This window comes from Pimephales promelas, chromosome 10 (genome assembly GCF_988280905.1).
Source record: "Pimephales promelas chromosome 10, fPimPro1.hap1.1, whole genome shotgun sequence".
NCBI lineage: Eukaryota > Metazoa > Chordata > Actinopteri > Cypriniformes > Leuciscidae > Pimephales > Pimephales promelas.
Genome location: NC_142778.1, coordinates 22872227 through 22892862, shown reverse-complemented (window position 1 = coordinate 22892862; position 20636 = coordinate 22872227). Strand labels below are relative to the sequence as shown.

The 20636-nt window shown below is 35.4% G+C and overlaps 1 protein-coding gene across 4 annotated transcripts in view; it reads right to left on the bottom strand.

Moving 5' to 3' along the window:
* Positions 1–20636, bottom strand: part of elapor2a (endosome-lysosome associated apoptosis and autophagy regulator family member 2a) — a 31034-nt gene that overhangs the window by 5782 nt on the left and 4616 nt on the right. Inside the window, exons 1-21 of one of the 4 annotated variants that reach the window (XM_089116325.1) lie at positions 19227–19351; positions 18893–19013; positions 17359–17548; positions 15594–15741; positions 15383–15472; positions 14430–14535; positions 14182–14334; positions 13398–13486; positions 11781–11961; positions 11542–11670; positions 11286–11376; positions 10973–11075; positions 9971–10108; positions 9629–9892; positions 9338–9511; positions 9077–9260; positions 7553–7649; positions 7292–7393; positions 6464–6590; positions 3868–4046; positions 3581–3770 (exon numbers count right to left, since the gene is read on the bottom strand). In XM_089116325.1, coding sequence (XP_088972451.1) covers positions 3581–3770; positions 3868–4046; positions 6464–6590; positions 7292–7393; positions 7553–7649; positions 9077–9260; positions 9338–9511; positions 9629–9892; positions 9971–10108; positions 10973–11075; positions 11286–11376; positions 11542–11670; positions 11781–11961; positions 13398–13486; positions 14182–14334; positions 14430–14535; positions 15383–15472; positions 15594–15741; positions 17359–17548; positions 18893–19013; positions 19227–19229 — 2859 coding nt within the window. In that variant the 5' untranslated portion in view covers positions 19230–19351. Of the gene's footprint in view, positions 1–3580; positions 3771–3867; positions 4047–6463; positions 6591–7291; positions 7394–7552; positions 7650–9076; positions 9261–9337; positions 9512–9628; positions 9893–9970; positions 10109–10972; positions 11076–11285; positions 11377–11541; positions 11671–11780; positions 11962–13397; positions 13487–14181; positions 14335–14429; positions 14536–15382; positions 15473–15593; positions 15742–17358; positions 17549–18892; positions 19014–19226; positions 19352–20636 lie in introns of those variants that run through there. The other 3 variants (XM_039650520.2, XM_039650521.2, XM_089116324.1) reach the window with 3 other exon arrangements.

Genomic DNA, 20636 nt, shown 5'->3' with positions numbered 1-20636 from the left:
AAGCAGCTGCTGGCCACACCAGATACTAACTGCCATTTTTTTAATAATATAGCTGGTTTAAGCGGTTTTGTCTAACTGGCCAAGCTGGTGTTTAAGCTGGTTGCCTCCTCTAAAACCAGGCTGGGAGACCAGCATTTTCTAATTATTATTCAGCAGGGTTTATCTAAAGCAAACCAGTCACTGGGAACATGATTGATTAATTCCCCTCAATTTGGATTCTCTTAATTAACTTCCCTGAAAATTGCAGGACCAAAACTGACTCCATATACCGCAGGAAATCTGAGCACAATCCCACGGGAGCTCTTACGGCATCTTCCCGGAGAAAACGCTCAAGTTTAAGTGACAATGGAAATTCTGAAGAGTGACGCTTGAATACAACTCTCTTCCTCTCAAACTCCCTTCTAATTGGCTGTGAACACAGTGTGACACACCGCATATGCCAATGCAGCTCAACAATCTTTAATCTTACAGATGTTGCTAGAAGTCCCTCAGCGGCTCCTTCAACTGCCCCGAGTTAAACATCAAGGCATACAGTATACACACCCACCCTCAAGCAAACTCTTAGCTAAAATTTCTGAATGCAGTCGCTGCTAGAGGGAAACACAAAGAAAGAAAAGCAAAGCAAGGAGAAGAAAAAAAGTACAGGGATTGAGGGTTGAGCTGAGGTTATTTCAACTGAAAGGCTATGAAGAAACTGCAGTCCGTGGAAGAGAGAATTGTTAAGACCTTGAAGCATATTTTCTAAAAACACTTCTATGAATGACCAGTAGAGGTCACTAAATACATTTACGCATTTGTAGATGCTTTTATGAAAAACATTCAAGGTATGCATGTTATCAGTTCTTGCTTTCCCTGGCAATTGAACCCATGACCTTGGCCTTCCTAGTGGCAAGGACTACTGTTCGAGCCACAGGAAAGCTCAAACAAAATAAATAAGTCATTATTTTTGCAATTCTGCTTTGTGCGTATACATTTCAGAATTAGCTATTATCTTTTTAGTATTTTTGTGTATTAAAGAGACAGAGTGACACTAGAAACTAAGGAAAGATTGTTAGCTTACATGTTAACTGTTAAGGCTTCACAAATCTGATGAAAGAAGAGTCGCAGGAAGAGACTTATTCTTAAATCTTAAATTAAACCAATATAAAGACAAAAATGTTGTGAATTATTGATTAAATAACTGTGGACCAGTGCAGGAACTGTAAATAAAACCAATAGCTTCACTAGCTTGGTAGACATTCAAAATAAACAGGAGTCAGGCTGACTTCTTCATTCAGTCTCGTGTAACCAGACCTTCAGACTGATGGCAGAAGACCAATGATTATGTAGTGTGACTGACATTCCCGAAAAACAGTATACTATAAAATTTAAAAGACACTTCTTAAATTTTAAGCACAGCTTTTTAATGAAGCAGCAACATATGATAGATATGACAGAACAAGAAAGGCCATCAATAAACTTTTATTGCTCAAAAGTATTGTAATATTAAAAGCCTCCAATACAGCGTTTATGAGCTTATGCGAAACGCATATGCGCATAATATCGGATTTTGATTGGTCTCAGATGGCCAATACCCGATCTGGGTATTGAAAAAAAAAATGGCAGTATCAGAGCAATACCGATAGGGAGTCTCTAACTCAATACCTCTAGTGACACCAACTGTCCAAAATTTCACTTACGTTTGTGCTAATAACTTTTGAACCGTAAGGGCTAGAAACAAAATTTATTTCCTCTAGATTTCTTGTCTCAAGATGATTCGATTGCGACATATGGCGTCCTTTTCTGTCATGAAAAATTTCCTACCATTTTGAATTTTCTGAAAAAACTATAACTACTTTTAAACTTAATTTAACCAGGTCATCTTCAGAACATCATGACAAAAACGTATAGAAATTCAAGCAGTTTTCGAAAAAACGTGCAACGAATTTCGACGAAGAGGACAACAAAATTAACTTGAAGCTATATCTCGCTAGCTATTGTGTAGATAATTTCACCATAGTTGGTCAACCTTCCTGTCTGCCATTTTGATTTTCTTTAAAGTCCCTGTAAAGGCAATTCAAAAAAAATATGTATAAATATTAAAATATCTGAAACACTTTCTAAATGTTAGAAATATATTGCTAAAAAACATCACAAAGACTGTGAACTGTGAAGTACTGAATTCTGGAGTTCCCGTTAAACAGTTTTGCACCATTGATGAGTCAAGGATTTTTGGGGCGGGCCTAAAACGGTGGCTCGATGGAGCCCCTGAGCTCCTGGACACACCCCTACTGTCGATGACGTACTGGAGCCACGGAGGCTGGCCTCTCCCTTAACAATATAACTACAGCACATTTGCATCAGTTTGCCGCTCAATCGCAAGTTAATTTCAGTATTATTAGTTACTATGCTTTCGTCATGGAAATACGCATTACTTGGATGCCATCACTAACAAAACAGGCCGGTGTCCTTATTTAAATTTCTGAAAAACGATCATATCATATCAAGAAGAGGTGGATTCATTTCGTGAAGAGCCACCTTGATGGAGAGCAGAGGATCACCACCAACACCCGCCTCTGTAGTGATCATATTACACAGGATAGTTTTATAAACTTACTGATAAAATTCACTGATAATCTGCTGTCACTGGTGAACGGGGTCGTGACCATCTCCCGCCTCAGCCTTCATCCTCCCAAGGTTTCAGCACAGCCAGTGGACACGCCCCCAGCATTTGAGGGCAGAGAATACTGCTAATTTTTAAAAGATTTTGATAGCCTATTTTACTTGGTGGCTTTTTTGTGATTCAAATTTGGCTGGGTGGCTAATAACATTTTTCTGTGGTGTGACAAACTCAGAACACATTCTTAATTTTGACTTTACAGGGACTTTAAAAACCTACTTTTTCACAATCTTGAGACCATGTCGGTAAAATGTTAAGGATTTCATGTCGCTAGACGTAAATAAAGTTGATAACATTATGCCAACCTAACTCCTAGGCTGTATCTCTGCAATGCTTTGTTATATTGACACCAAACTTTGCATTTGTTATTGACACTTTACTCTGACCACACCTCATGAATTTTGTAACAGAGCCACTTGTTGATCGCAAGTGATAAAACCATACATTTATTTTACTACTGACTATTTGATTTTTACAGCTGTTTTGACTAAAATCATCTTAATAGGCATTTAATTCAGTTGTTGCATTTGGTTTGACACTGCCGGCCATTTTGGTTTTACAGTTGGCATAAATGCTTCTATTGCGCTCCTCTCATTTGTAAGTCGCTTTGGATTAAAGTCTGCTAAATGATTAAATGTAAATTACTTATCGTGTTTTTTGTGCTTTCCCCCAATAACTGCTGCTTGCAGCTATATTTCATATTCTTATATAGCCATATTGATATACAAAAGATAATAGCCTAATATATTGATATACAAAAGATAATAGCCTAATTAAGCACGGAAAATCTAAATTTTTAAATCATATTTTAAATGTTATTTTCAAAAGAAAGGAAACAAAATTACAATATTTATTTTTTCCAAAATCGTGCAGCCCTTCTGAAACTGTGAAACTCATTTTAAGAAAAGCATTTACACTTACTTTGGTTTCGCTAACCTTGGTAGTGATAGCTTTTAGCTTAGCCAAAAGAGAAGTCTTGTTGGCATAAACCACTTCATCCTCTTCCTCATTCTCCTCCCCTTCTCCTTCCATAATGGCGCAGCTGTCCGCCACCGGCAACTCGCACTCCTTATTGGCCGTCATCACGAGTTTGGAATATTTATACTCCAGTCTATCAGAGCACAAAGACAAAGCAGCATAAGCATTATTAGCATAACTAAAGAGAAATGTTGTGTTACCAAAAACTTCAATAGTCACGGAAATCATACTTTTTGTTTTTCTTCCAAAAGTAACAGGTCAAAGAAACAAGCAGAGCAGCAAATAACACTCCAAGCCCAGAGACCACCTTCAGCCAGATATCAACCACCTCACATGGAGACGTTCTCTTCAGCGGGAGATTCAGTCCGCCAGTACAGAGCCGAGGTTCAGTCCACATATACACCGTGTCCTTAGAATAAAAATCACATCACTATTTATACAAAATTGTAATTTAAATCACAGATGTCAGCAGAGAGTAAACTTAGGTTTGGTAAGAAATATTTTTCTGAAAGCAAAAAAAAGTTCAAAAGTTTGGGGTCAATAACATTTTTTTTTTTTCTTTTTTTAAAGTAGCTTATGCTTATAATAACTGTTTTTCATTCTAAAATATTTTTCAAATGTAATTTATTCCCGTGATGGTGAAGCTGAATTTTCAACATCATCACTCCAGTCTTCAGTGTCACATGATCCTTCAGAAATCATTCTAATATGCTGATTTTCTGCTCAAGAAACATTTCTTATCATGTTGAATACTTTATAGGTTTCTTGAAATGAATAGAATACTAGTTCTACTCGATCTTAGCGCCACGTTCAACACAATAGTTCATAAAATACTCTTGGATCGACTACAAAACTATACTGTACTGGTGTTCAGGGACAAGTTTAGATCGTACTTATCGGACCGTTTTCATTTTGTCCGTTTAAATGAAGAAACAAAAAAAAAAAAGAAGAAGATAACGTCAGTAGACTATGGAGTGCCGCAAGGATCGGTGTTAGCCCCTCTGCTATTCTCAATATATATGCTGCCACTTGTTAATATTATAAGAAAACATGGAATTAATTTCCACTGTTATGCTGATGAAACCCAATTATATATTTCATCACGACCAGATGAAAACACTAACTCATCTAAATTGACAGTGTCTCAGATATAAAATGCTCGATGACGAGTAATGTCCTGCTATTAAATTCAGATAAAACGGAGGTAATACTTATTGGTCCAAAAAACTACACAAAACCTCTTACAATACAACTTTAATTTAGAAGGATGTCCTGTTTCTTCATCCACTACAGTAAAAGACCTCGGTGTTATACTAGAACGCAACTTGTCTTTCGAACATCATATTTCATGTTACAAGAACAGCCTTTTTCCACCTTAGAAACATTGCTAAGCTAAATAACTCTATCGGTCTCTGATGCAGAAAAGTTAATTCATGCATTCATGACCTCGAGACTAGATTACTGTAATGCTATATTAGCCGGTTGTCCTGCATCCTCAATAAACAAGCTACAGTTAGTGTAAAATGCAGCTGCTAGAGTTCTTACTAGGTCAAGAAAATATGATCATATAACACCAGTTTTATCATCTCTACACTGGTTACCTCTTAAGTTTCGTATCAATTACAAAGTACTACTACCGACCTATAAAGCTCTAACTGGTTTAGCTCCTGTGTATTTAATGGACCTTCTATCGCCCAACAATCCATCGTGTTCTTTAAGATCACTAAATTTGAGGCTTCTGGTCATTCCTAGGATATCCAAGTCCACTAAAGGAGGGAGGGCGTTCTCGCATTTAGTTCCAAAACTCTGGAATAGCCTTGCTGATATGGTTTGAGGCTCAGACTCGCCTCACAGTTTAAAACTAGGTTAAAGATGCATCTCTTTAGCCAAGCATAGCACATAATGCTTACCTTTTAAACTACTGTTGAATCAGATCGAATGCATTAATATTATGAACAGCAGCTATTTTAATTATTTCCCATTTGCTTTTCTGCTGTTATCTCAGGACACTAGTCCTAAGGAAAATGGCGTTCGTCAGCTCCAGTTTGTATCCAGCCTCTCACGGAGACTTCAGATGACCCAACACCTGCGATGAGACTATTAAACGCCTGTGAAGAGACGACTTGACGCCGGCAATATGTTATGCCCTAAATGAATATATGATAAACGAAATGTATTTTCCCATGTACATTTTTTAATGCACTTTCTGTAAAGCTGCTTTGAAACAATATATATTGTGAAAAGTGCTATACTGTACAAATAAATTTGAATTGAATTGAATAGAGAAAACAGCATTTATTTGAAATAGAAATCTTTTGTAACATTATAATAATTGCTGAATAAAAGTATTCATTTCTTTCAAAAACAAAAAATCTTACGGACCCCAAACTTTTGAATAGCAGTGTACTTAGTTTTTTCCTTTGATATATTTGATATAGTTTTGTCATTTGTGTCATATTCAAAGCATCATATTCAAGCTAGTCTTCATCTCTCAAACTGCACCTGTCACACACACAAACACTATGATTGTTTATAATTTTTGTTTAGGTGGCTTAAGGTGAGGAATAATTCACATGGAGTTCTGGAGAAAACTAACTTACCCTAGATACATTTCTGAAGATAAATTCAGTAGTCACGACAGATTATTGATTTTAATAGCTTTTATTACTTACACCAGTGAGGATCAGACTATTATTCTTACTATTTGATTTAAACCAAGTATTACATATTAAACCTAATTTTTATGACATGTGGTGCCTGCATACACACACATTTATATAACATATATATATATATATATATACAAGAACTAGTAAAAGAGAGTACCTGCACTCCTCCCTTACAGGCTCCTTCAATGGTATGATAGTCGACATTAGTGCAGCGTGGACAAGCACTGGAGCTCTCCCACAGGAAGTAGAATGAGCACCCGTCACAGGTGCCAGCAGGACACTTACTGACACAGGACAGAAAAAGTTCAACTAAACAAAGCTTAGTATGCTCTATCTCACTGTAGAAAAATGAATTTGGTTCGAAAGGTCAATTAAAAGCAACAGTTATAACAGAATCTAAAAGCCAAAGCAAATAATAAAAAGACCTCTAAGGAAGTTTACTTTAAATTAACATTTCACCTTGTATTTAATGCATTATTTTAAATGCAAAGACTTAAAAATAGGAATAGAATAAAATAATTCTCAAGTTAGGGGGTCTTCATAATTTGTATTCTTATAGTTAAGATTATACATCTTAACTATAAGAATGTGCGCATGTGTGTCTTTAGCACCTTTGTATTAAATAAAATTATAATTATTGTTAAAGAAATATAATTGTTAAGCATGCAGCTTTTATGATCTCATATTAAAGGGGCTTCATGTAAGAATTTTCTTTGTAAGAATGTATGAAGAGTTCAGATGCAAAAGCCTCCAAATGCCATTTGAAATTTTCTTCTTTAATGATGATTTTTATCAAACTTGTATATTTAAGTTCAGTAATTTCACTTAAATAACAATTAATAGGTAATTATCATTGCCATTTAAGTGAAATCACTGAACTTAAATTTACAAGTTTGATAAAAAATCATCATTAAAGAAGAAAATTTCAAATGGCATTTAGAGGCTTTTGCATCTGAACTCTTCGTATGCAAGCAGGTGCGCACACCTGGGCACGGATATGTCTCCCCTCGCAGTTTTCTCCAGGTTACAGCGCAATGAAACCACAGCATTTCTGCCTTTCTTACATGAGGTTGTGACCTGTGGAGATCTTTACAAATAAAAGACACCAATAAACACATCAAATAGAGGGAAAAGAACAAAACAACATACCTTATTACAAACCCCTAAAACTAAGACCCAAGACAACCGTCTGTGAGTGGAACTTTAAGAGGCACTTGATGACGTTTGATGACGTAATTGCAAGTACCGATAGAAGAAGTGAACATCTGGAATTCTCTTGGGTGGAGATGGAAATAGTTCTGGTCTGGCAGTTATTCCGTTAAGTGATTTCTCCACTGTGGCTCCTGTGGCACACACACACACACAACCCGTCTTAAGAGGACACATGTGGGTGACAGCACAGCAGGAAGTGCTTAGTAAGTAGGACCACCCTTAAATTTGAGTAATTAATCATATTGATCACTAAACAAAAGGCCTGTTTTAGATATGCTGAGTTTTAGAACTAAGAGTGTGAATTAAAACACTTTAACAAACACTATGTAGAATTATTCTAAAGCAAATGAAATCTAAAGCACATTTTTATTTGCTACTGCTTATCTAATTTTATATGTTAAGAAAGGTGAAATGTGTTTACTTTATGATCTTTTAATGATAAAATTGGTTCACTTTTGAATCATACAACACTATCCAATGCTTTTATATAAATACTCCATTCCATCTAGATTTTGATAACCCTTCCCTGAAAAGTTGAAAACATACAGTTGTTATAAGCAGTAAAAGTTGTATTGCAAATCAGGTTTATTGGAAATGGAAAATGCAGTTTCAGCTGTTTGCAATGAACAAATCAAAGTAATTAAAAAATAGCTCAACAACAATTGTTTCAAGTGGTTTTCCCAAATTCAACTGAAAATGCAACTTTTAATGAGTTCTGCAGACTCAAAATTATTCAACCCCTTCATGGCAAGCATCTTTAGTACTTAGTATAACACCATTTTGCTGTTATGACCTACTATAAAATGACAAATGAGATGTATAACAAGACACCAGCTTCTGGCAGCGTTTCTGAGGAATTTTAGCCCATTCCTCATGAGTAACAACCTCTAATTCAGTAATATTCTAGGGTTTGCATGTTGCAACTGCCTTCTTCAAATTCCACCTGAGACATTCTATAATTATATTATAACAAAATATTTTTCATAATAATAATATAAGACTTTCCCATTTAATTACATAAAATATAAACATAAAATATTACATCATTGTTTCCTGACAGGAGTATTGGGGTGTGACATGATTACTTATGTACAAATGTGTGTGAAAAACTCTGTATTTGATTCAGTTTTTGATTCAAATTATTTTGTATATCCTTTGATAATATAATCACAGGTACGCTCAGATAGTAAAGACTATAATAAATAAATAACGCATCAAGATGTTTTCTAATTGCCACAGTCCCTTGGTTGTCTTCTCATTAAACGTTAGCAGCAGCACTGACAATGTGTTTTGCTCATAATTTATATTATTGAGCTTTGGTGATTAAACTGCAAATGACTTTAGTTAAAACTCCCACCGGGAATTAATTTATAATAAAACAAAACATTAAGGATACTTTTCTCCATTATTTACTGATAACGGAAAGTCTGTTAAACATTAATTGATTTCATAAAATACATTAATTTGGGCATCCCTATTAGCAAGTATTTCAAATGAATGAAATATGGACATGCACATTTGCTACAATATCCAAAAAAAATGGTTTGAAATTTCTCACCCTGAAAAGTGTCAGCCAGGCTAATGGACTGAGAGGAAAGGGCCGTCCGTAAGCCCCGCCCATCTGAAGGAATAATCGTTGACTGACAGAGAAAACCCTCCACTGAACTGCCCAGCTGACCACCTTTAGCATCCTCATTGGGTAGATCTGTGATATTATCTCTGCAGACTGCAGCCCTGTGACCCTGACAAAAGACAGATGATGGAATAAATAATATTCTGTGATGTCATTTGTGCTCATTTCAGTGTGTGTGTATTGTACCTTAGCACCACACAGGCTGATATTGAAGAGTTGGTAGTATTTTGAGCCTTTCGCAGTGAAGCTGGGCCCATTCATGATGGACACAGCAGATGTCAAAGCACTGAAGTCGTACTGAAGAGTCTGATTCTGGTGAGTGTATTTGAACAAACAGTCGCTGAAACACAAACTCTGCTCCTACAAACGTAAACGTTTAAGAGAACCGTCAGACACTTAGTAGTTATTATTATTATTAACAACATAACACTTTTAAGGAATGACTTTTTTTATATAATTAAAAAAAAAGTTAAATACCTTGTTGATTTTGCTGCCCGGCCCACATGGCTGACACGCTTCTTTGCCGTAGACGTTCTGCCCAGACAGGACGGTGTTGGGAGGGCATTTTTGGCACAGGTTGGTCTTTTTATCAATGTAGTGTCCAGCTGGACATGACACACAGGAGGAGCCAGCCTGCTTAGACTTCAGGGCACACGCACGGCACGCTGACGCCACCCCGTCCATGGCATTGGTGACAGACACAGAGTAAATCTTCACTATGTCATTTGCATACTGACGCACCTGATGGACAGTGACAACGACCATTATGACTACAGTCATTCTATAAACACAACATATGCATTTGTGTATTGTACTAACATCACTAGCCTGACTGGTGCGTTGGAAAGCCCAGGTAAACACAACGGAGGCGTTTTCAGTTATGATGTATGTGTAACTCTGTTTGGTTTTACTTCCATCCCATGATTCAACTACATTTGTGCTTCTTTTTTTCACATCCTGGAATGACAGCAAACTAAATTTTACACTTCAAAAAGGAAAAAGGTACGCAAAGTATTTTGACAACACTTAACTAATGCTGACAAATGAAACCTACATAAATACATTAACTAAAAATGAATATATTCTTACAGTATTTATAACCTTTGTTAAAAAAAAAAAAATAAGTCATGTTAGTTCACAGAGCAAAATGAAAAACAGATGCAACTTGATCTTAAAATGTATTGATAAATGTTGAGGTCAAGATTAACTAAGATTAAAGATTAAGATAGCTTGATCTCAGATTTAATAAAAAAAAAAATAATAATAAAAAAAAAATAAATAAATAAAAAAAATAAATAAAAAATAAAACCTTAAGGTATCGAAATTGGCCGGCCCAAAAGTTATGAAAGACTTTGTTGAAATAGTCCGAGTGACTACAGTGGCTCAATCTTAAAGGAGCATTTCACCCCTTTCATCATTAATCTTTATTGAAAGTGGATCATATATGTAGTCAAGCTTTCCTTGTTCTAACTTGTACTATTTATGACTTTTTTTAAAACTTTGTATTAACACTTCTTGTGATTATTGCATCTTTAAGATCACTTGTTGCAATTCTCTTTTTCAAGTCACCTTTGGAAAAAAACGTCTGCTAAATAAATAAATAGTAAATGTAAAATGCAGTAATACATTTAAATGTAATTAAAAAAATAATAAATAAAGTTGTTTGATTCACGTTGTACAGCATCATATGACTTCATCTCTTACCAAGTATTACAAAACACCATGAAAGTGTGTAGATGTCAAAACATTGTTTTAAATGCACATTAATGGTCTATCAAAAAAAAAAAACAAGAGAGAGAGAGAGAACACAAACACACTTACCGTCATAAAGTAAAACTCACAGTCAGCTGTACAGCTAGTTTCAAACTCGAAAGTGATCCGTCCATACTCACTGCCAGATGTTCCTTGAACAGACATGGGCAACCTGATAGGAACAATAGACTGATTACACAGAAAGCAGAGGTTATGTAATGAAACACTTCTTGTAATATCAACTCACACAGCAGAGGTACATTGTTTAACCATGCTAACCATATAAGTTTTTAATGAGCTATAATGAACGCAACATGCTGCGGGCGGCACTTGAATAGTGTAGCTGCGTGTAGGAGGACAAGTAGCCTACTTGAAGACTCACTTGAATCCAGGCACTACGAGAGTTAATATGAGATAATCATTATCCGAACGAGCTGATCCTGATTGTAAGTGATCACCCGCTACTTCCCAACCTAAAAGACACAAAAGATATGAAGGTATTATGCACAAATGTGAACAACATCTAGAATAAAACAGAACCAATTTGGATTTATCAGTGACGCAACAGCGACATCTAGCAGCAAAAATAAACATTGCAACCATAGGCTATAAAATACATCACTTGTGTAATCTCTCACCATTCAAGCCATCACAATTGTTGTTGGCCACGTTAAAACAGGATGACTTCATGTTGGCAGGCAGCACGTTCCACCACTTGTACTCATACCCGAGGACAGGCTCCGTGCCAGCTGGACAAGACTGGCATGCTACAGATGCCACACAATACATGTTTAATATCTTTGGCTATGTAATTAAAATGATGTGCATGCTTTTGAAATGATCATGTTTCATATAAGATGTTTGGATGATTTATCACCTTTGACTCCATCAGAGTAAGTCCCGGGTGGGCAGGGAGAACAGGTGGCGGTGTGGTTGTTATAGAAACCGGGATTACAGGGTGGACATGGCTTACGCTGACCAGAAGGTGGCAGTTTTACTGCACCTGCAGCAGCCTCCAAACAAATCCGAGGCTCTAGCCACTTATACAGGACCTTAGTCTATGAGAGAGACAGTATTTATGTATTCACTTACTCAAAATATGAACATTTTCAATTTATTACAATGATAGTTGTTTTGTGTGTGTGTGTGTTGGGCTGGGGTACAACGAGGCTAAATGCACACCTTATGGAAAATATGCTTTTCACTACTCCCATAGTTTAGAAAAAAAAAGTTTTTTGAACATTGATTGAGAATGAAAAATCATAAATGTGTGAGGTGGCAAAGTGGGCCTTTTAACACACCCACACAGTAAATTTACACATGCTTTAGCTAAAATAATGCGTTTTTTAAAAATGTGTTAGTTAATACTTGTTCAAAAACAATCACTTTAGCAAAGGTTGAACGGTTTTCAATTTATTTTGATAAAAAAAGGAATTCATTTTTGTATAATAAATACTGCAATGTTTACGATTTTTTTTAAGTAAGATTCTGAAAGCATTGAATAAGATCCAATAATTTAATAAAGCTTTACAGTAGCAACAATAAAAATGATATTTTTTATATGAAATGATTAATATTATATTTTTAATGATGGTTTAATCAAATGGTGATTGTCTCTAAGGTGGACATCCAACTTGATATGATATTTTCCATTTGCTGACATAAGTTAGACAGGTTAGATTCAGATGATAAAGAGCTATTTATTATCATGCTAATTATTGTGCCTTTAGCAGGGGTTCCTTTTACCCAAAATACCATAAACATAATCTTCCGTTATTGAAAAACTGTTGCTTTAATCACCTTGAACAAAAACTGACTGTATTTTGAGACTAATGTCTTAATATTTTCAATTTGATCGATTCTTATTTGCTACATAAAATCTAATTCATTTTTTTTGTAAAAAAAAAAAAAACATAAACTGACTGTATTTTGAGACTAATGTCTTAATATTTTCAATTTTATCGATTCTCATTTGCTACATAAAATCTAATACATTCGCTTTAAAAAAAAACAAAAAAAACTGACTGTATTTTGAGACTAATGTCTTAATATTTTCAATTTTATCGATTCTCATTTGCTACATAAAATCTAATACATTTTCTTTTTCAAAAAAAAAAAAAAAAAACCCTGCCTTTAGCAGAGGTTCCTTTTACCAAAAATACCATATACATAATCTTCTGTTATTGAAAAACTGTTGCTTTAATCACCTTGAACAAAAACTGACTATTTTGAGACTAATATCTTAATATTTTCTATTTTATCGATTCTAATTTGCAACAAAAAATCTAATACATTTTCTTTTTTTTTAAACGTTAAATATTAGCGCACAACCAACTTTACATTGCTGTCCATGATCACGGCAAGGATCAGCCAAATTTCCACAACCATCATCAAAAACAGTTCAGAAAAGTGCTGAGCAGAATTTTAGAATAAAGTCATATGTGCCTTTTACCCCGGTGCACCTGTGTGTGTGTGTGTGTGTGTGTGTATATACCTTTCCATCCTTATCACAGGTGCTGTAGGTCTGGATGTAGTCTTTCTTTGAGCATGGAGGTTTACTTTTGCACATGGCAGAACCTTCTACTGTTAAAATTACAGAAGAATCATCTCACATTACACCAAGAACAACTATAAAGATAACAATAAATAAATCATTTTAAATATAAAAGAATAGTCCAAACCACAACTATAATGACAACAGCACAGAGAAACAATATCGTTGGCATAACTTTCAGAAAGTTTTTTTTTTTTTTTTTTTTTTCAGCTCGAGTATTTAAAGTGGCAGACAATAAAGCTGCAATGCACATTTAGAATAAACATAATATTTTCCACTGGTGTGGATGGATACTACTATGGTAGTTATTCTTATTAGTGTGAAGGGGCCTTAACACAAGCAAAACCATTCAGAGTTAATTAAAAAAAAAAATAGTTAATTGATGTGCGAGAGAGAGCATGTTTAAGGGTGCAATAAGTGTAGAGGAAGAAGATGTTATACTGGACTGATTATGTTTCAGAGTTTTTCCTCATTCCGGGGTTAGTTCACAATAGCTATGTGAATCTTTGGATTGATAGCTAACGCATCCGATTTACAAATCATTTAGGTTTAATTAAAAAGTGATTTTTGGAAATTTAGAGTTTAATTGATTCGATAAACAATTTGATTTCAATTCAATAAACATTTTTAATTAACAGATATTTTTAATCACAAATATTTAAAAAAAACAGAATTAATTAAATTAGGTAGCCTATATGGTATTTAAATGACTGTATGCACTTACAGGCATAGTGCGTTTTCGTGTTGCAAGGTGTGCAGGAGCTGGCCCCTCGGCCAGAGTATGTGTCCCGTGGACAGGGCGCACAGGAGGAGGAGCCTGGGGTGTGACTAAAAGTCCCAGGCTTACATGGAAAACACTCTGAGGTGTACGCAACACCTGAGAGATAAAAATGACATCATACAATCTTTCAATAAGGAGTATTTTTCAAATTGAAATGGAAAAACATGCACTCGTAGGTAGCGCACCCTCACCTTCTATACGTATGTTCTTCAGGAGTATTGGTTTGACTGCTTTAGAGCCGAGTGTGACTCCAGTAGTTCTCCAGTACAGGATATTAGAGCCAGATTTCAGGTTAACCTGGTCATATGAAGAAAATATCATATAGATATTACTCGAATACAGTATAGATGACTTAGTTGGGCATTGTGTGTTCTTGAGCAATGTTAAACAAGATTGCAAACTAAAAATTACAATAACGTAAACTTTTTATTTAGAAATTAATACTTTTATCCAGGAAGGATACATTGAATTGATAAAAAGACAAAAGACTTTCATATTGTTACAAAAGATTTCCATTTCAAATACGTGCTGTTCTTTTATACATTAAATAATTATGAAATAATTAAATACAGTTGACAAAATATGCATATTGCAGAATGCTTTATGAATGCTATATATATATATATATATATGCATGTATATCTGTATATATGTATACAGATATACATACATATACATACATATATATATATATATATATATATATATGTATATCTATATATGTATACAGATATACATACATACATATATATATATATATATATATATATAGTTGTTGTTTTTTTTTGTTTTTTGTTTTTTGCTGGGTAAACTACTTACAAATTTTAATCCGAATTACATCACAAAATTGTAGTTAGAAACGTTATCCGTTACACATTTAAGGTAATATAATCTGACTACTTTTTGAAAGGAAAAGAAAAAAAACTGTTTGCCTACATGTCGTGTGACCATTAACAAACATCAGAGAACCGTGAACTTAAAATGTATGTATACATGCATGTATGTATTTTTTTCTTTTTTTTTAACAACTTTATTATTGACCTAACTTATTAACCTAAAATGGCAGGTGTACTTAAATTCATTTGGTCAAAAAGAAGTTCAGCTGGCAAAAAAAAGTTTGGGTGAGTTTCTGAGTCTGACTTACACTATGTGTTCCCCACTGTCCATGAGTTGTCAATTTGATCCATTTTTTATTTGAATCCTGATCCATCTCTTGACACTGGTCGTTCTGAATCTGTCCAAAAATATTTGAACAATACAGTTTTATTTGAACAATACAGAATAGCTGATTTTGATGTCTTAAAATATCTTTCAAACAAACATGTATCCACAGTAGAAATAGAATCCAAACTTACAAAGAATTCAAAGATGATGCTGTTATCCACATACTGGTAGTCAAAGGACACTGACCCCGGCTTCTTTAAGCGAACAGTGTAGATCAGAGACACAGTACAATCATCTCTGTTGGACTCCAGATACGAGCCCTGAGCAACCCACTTTGCACTAAAAGCATTCAAATACACAAGTAACACACACACTATTGTGACTATAGTCTTCAGATGCATGAACAAAAAAAAAAAGGTTGGTTAATACTTGTTTAATCTCTCTGGAAGTGTGTTCATGCCTGCAATGATAAGTCTTAGTGTATGTATGCTTTAACCTGAATGTGTGCTGAAAAGGGATAGTTCACTTTGAAATTAATTTCAGCTTACCAAGGGCATTCAAATGGAGGTGTTTTTGTTTCCGCAGCAGTTTAAATTTTGATATTTTTAGGTCAAACCGTTGTTGTCTGTCAGTCATACAATGCAAGTCTATGGTCACCACCTCAAAGAGCATGCACAGAGAAGTCCAAATTAAACATGATTTAATGACTCGTAAATGTAGATACACATTGATGGCCCAAGACACGAAACGAGCGGTTTGTGTGAGAAAACAGAATTTATATTGTTTTTACCTTTTGTAACCACAGCCACCTCCAAGTGATCTGAGGGCACGGGCGCTTTGGTCTTCACAAGCGCCTGAAACCCCCGGAAGTGATCACCTCGCGCGTGTACTTCACTCATTGTTAACACAGAAAAAGATTGTAGGTAGGACGGCTAATCAAAATGATACTAATGTGCGCTTATCCAGGATAAATGAAAACAATTAAGTATGCTCGCGCAAACTCTTCTTCACTTCCGAAGAGATCACTTCCTGTGCTTTCCGGCACTTGTGCAGACCAAAGCACCCGCGCCCTCAGATCACTTCGAGGTGGCTGTGGTTACAAGATGTAAAAACGATCTAAATACTATTCGTTTTCTCATACAAACCGCTCGTTTCGTATCTTGGGCCATCAATGTGTACTTACATTTACGAGTCATTAAATCATGTTTAATTTGGACTTCTCTGTGCATGCTCTTTAAGGTGGTGACCATAGACCTGCATTATATGACTGACAGACAACACCGGTTTGACCTAAAAATATCAAAATTGAAAATACTGCGGAAACAAAGACACCTACATCTTGGATGCCCTTGAGGTAAGCTGAAGCATACCAAAAATTAATTTCAAAGTGAACTATCCCTTTAAATAAATAAAGAACTTTGATTGGGAACAGTCATTTTTAGACATCTGACTAGCTATTAGTATAATGATATACACATCTTACATTATGTATGTGCATTAGGACTTTAGTATTACTCTCTTTAGTGTTCCACCAATGAAGATGATGCATTCTTCTCAATACCTTTTAAACACACTAAATATTTAAAGCAAAAATGGTATATCTCCTTTTTAATAACTTTGAATTAACCTTGTTCGGTCTCTGTTTGCTCCATGGTCCTTTTTATTTACGAGAGAGATGGAATTATTATACTAACTAAGGACTATAAATAAATACATTTGATATTTTGATGGTATCTGGAATTGCGTGATACATTTGTTTATGTGGAGAAAATCTAAATAAAAAATAAAAATAAAAAAATATTAATTTAGAAACAGTAAAGAAAGAAAAAGCATTCCAATCTGTTCCACTCTGAATTTCCTCTTCAATAAGAAATTTACAACGGGAAAATATATATATATATATATATTGGAGTCATTAATTAATTTGATTGTTTTGAAGACCCCAAAGTAACTGACCTCTTGCAGGTAGAAGCATGCTGTCGGTTGGGCGAGTCATTAGGGGAGGTTGCTAGGCTGCTGAATCCAGGAGGGATGTTGTTCCACTCATCGAAACGAAGGCCACTGCCCAGGGAGTAAGTGCCAGCCGCACACTTTATGCACTCCTGAGCAGACATCTCTAGAAACTCCCCTGCCTTGCACGAGAATGCTGACAGACAAGAATGGAAACAAATGTACAATACAGTTTAATGAGATGTCGTTGAAAACATTAATTGACCACAGCGATCACCAAATCCAAGTATTGGGGAGGGCAACTGTACCATGGCAATTCATTTAGATCTAAAATCAGTTAGGCTGTAAAATGATATAATATAGACATTTGATGAAACACAACGACTTTATTTTCGAAACAGAATGAGTTTATTCTCAAGATTGTATTTCGACTTTTTTTCTCGAAATTTAACACGTTTTTTCTCGAAACACAACGACTTTATTCTCGATATTTAATGAGTTTATTCTCAAGATTGTATTTCGACATTTTTCTCAAAATTTAACGAGTTTAATTTATTTATTTTTTTATTGCATGGCCCTAATCCTCTTCCATAGTTAAAGCTACACTGCGTAACTCTTTTAGTTTATTCTTAGCTAAAAACACTTAGTTCTTTCAAAAATATATGTGCTCATTAATGTATATTTACTTTGTTCAAGTAGTAAAGTATTCTCGTGAGTGTATAATATGCCATTGAAAATACATACAGGTAAGGGGTTCTAATGTCAGTCGCCATGTTGCCCCTCCATCTTGAAAGTGCATTAGCCAAAGAGGGACATACCCGTTAATTCAAGCTTCGCCTTTCGCGTTTACGTTTGAGTTAACACTCATGGACGAGGTCGAACTGGAAGCCATGTTAATCTTGAACTACACTGGCCACCGTAGGAGTTAAAACGAAATCGGAATTGAGAGAAACAGAAACTAATATTGACTGGATGGTCATATATCTTTTCACTGCTAGATGGGGGTAAAAATCACACAGTGTAGCTTTAAACCACATTAAACCCAAGCTTTTAATTTCCATATAAATCAGATGCATTTCCAATTGAGAAAGAATATTCAGCAAAAAAAAAAATAAAGTGGTGGGTGAGACATGTTTTTACACAGGGATCTCATTGAAAATTGTGACAGTTAGACTGTTATTGGTTAAATTTATTAATAAAGTAAAAAGAGTACATTTTGATTTCAGAATGCCTTTTGCTGTGTTCTTCCAAACTACACGACTAAAACGGAATACATTGGCCGGGGACTTTGTAAAGTTTGAGGAATCATTATTCAGGGCCAATGAACATTTTATCTAAGAGGAAATTCTTCTGGGCTGATAAGGGGTGACAAAAACGCTTTAAACGCACACACTCAACATTCAAAATGCACTGAATCACATTAGTGTACACATACAAGTATGAACATCCAAATAAATGTCCATTTCCCAAAGACCAATCTCAGTCAAAACCCTCCCATAAAATAAACTTCCTCTCTGACTAAAACACTATGTGAACTTACAGCAGTCGGTGCCCTTCACAGGGTCTGGCAGTCCGGTACATTCTCCTGGAATCAGAGGGATGGCCACCCTCCATCTGGACCCAGTGCTGTTACACTCCGTGTACTGAAAGTAGTAGTCCGCCTGTGAAAACAAACAACATGTCTAAATTTAACAAGGATCTTGAAAAAGCTTGTGTTTGTGGGTGTGTAAAGTCAGACTGTAAAAGAGTAAAGCACATGGACGCTTGAGTACTGTGTGGATTCAATGCAGAGGATACTAAAGGGATATTCCACTTTTTTTGGGAAAAAAAAGCTCATTTTACCACTCCCCCAGAGTTAAACAGTTGGGTTTTACCATTTTCTAATCCATTCAGCCGGTTTTCTGATATTTAGAAGAATAGAAGCAACCAGACAGTTTCTGGTCTCATTGACTTCCATAGTATATGCAAGTCAATGAGACCAGAAACTGCCTGGTTAGTAATATTCTTCTAAATATCAGAAAATCGGCTGAATGGATTTGAAAACGGTAAAACTCTGGGGGAGTGGTAAAATGAGCTTATTTCCAAAAAAAAAAGTGGAATATCCCTTTAAAACCGGTTGTAACAGGACTCTAACAAATGCATGAGTCATCGGTCCTGAGTCTGCTGTGGCTGCACCCTTGCCTTTCCACAAATTACTGGCGTCTAATTCATGAATTAATACTTTAGATCAAATTCTCATCACATCTATAGTATGCAATGACTTGCATACAGACTGTGACGGAGCATTTCACTGGTTGGAAAGACTGTCTGAACTAAACTCTAGACTGAACATAAGAGAAAAAAAATCTTAAACTGCAACATATCACATTCATGAACAAACTAGGACAATATCTTGTTGTTGAATAAACTGGACAAACTGTGAATTCTCATTTCTGAACAAATTGAGCAAACCGGGATGTCTGTGAACAAACTTACATCTATCATTGGTGAAAGAACTGGGATTACATGTTTGTGAACAGATATAATTCGTGAACGAACTGCAACTTCTGACTCCTGGACAAACTGAACAACATTTTTGGAATTATTTTAAACAACTCATTCCTTAAATGTGTATAAAGGAAATAATTAATTGATTTAGTGAAAAGACACTCGCAAACAGTTGTATCTATTGGCATAACAACCAGCAGAAAAAAAGTCAGTCAATCTGATCTCCTCATATTCAAAAGAGTCACTGGTATGAACAAAAAGCCAATAACCAGCATCCTACAGCAAGAATCTACTTAAAAGCAGAACAATGAGTTGAAGGAAAACAAAAAAGGTAAAGTTACTTTTTTTAATCTTTGAAATACTTTGCTGAATCTCAGAGAAACAATAATATAACATAAGCTAGGCCTATTCACAGGTTAATAATGAACCCAAAAAGTGTTAACCCTGCATCTTCGCCAGCTGAGGTGACAATTATAACAGAAAATGTACATTAATATACTGATTTAGGCCTCAGCCAAACCATAGACTTAAAAAAAAAGAGCCAAACCAATGAATCATCTCGTTACCACCACATTCCTACAGGTCCTCCAGCACCCAGTGAGTGATTGGGAAGGAAAGGCTGCCATCAGGAGGAAGCTGATAATAAAACCCAGAATGCCCTGCGGGTCAACATTCAAACACAACTGAAAACAGATCTGGGGCTCGTTCTTCGTACGTCGCTAACTCAGTTAGCTGGATTTGATTGTTGGCGATTTGCCATGATCTTGGATCGTTTGGTTCTTCGACGCTCATCCTGG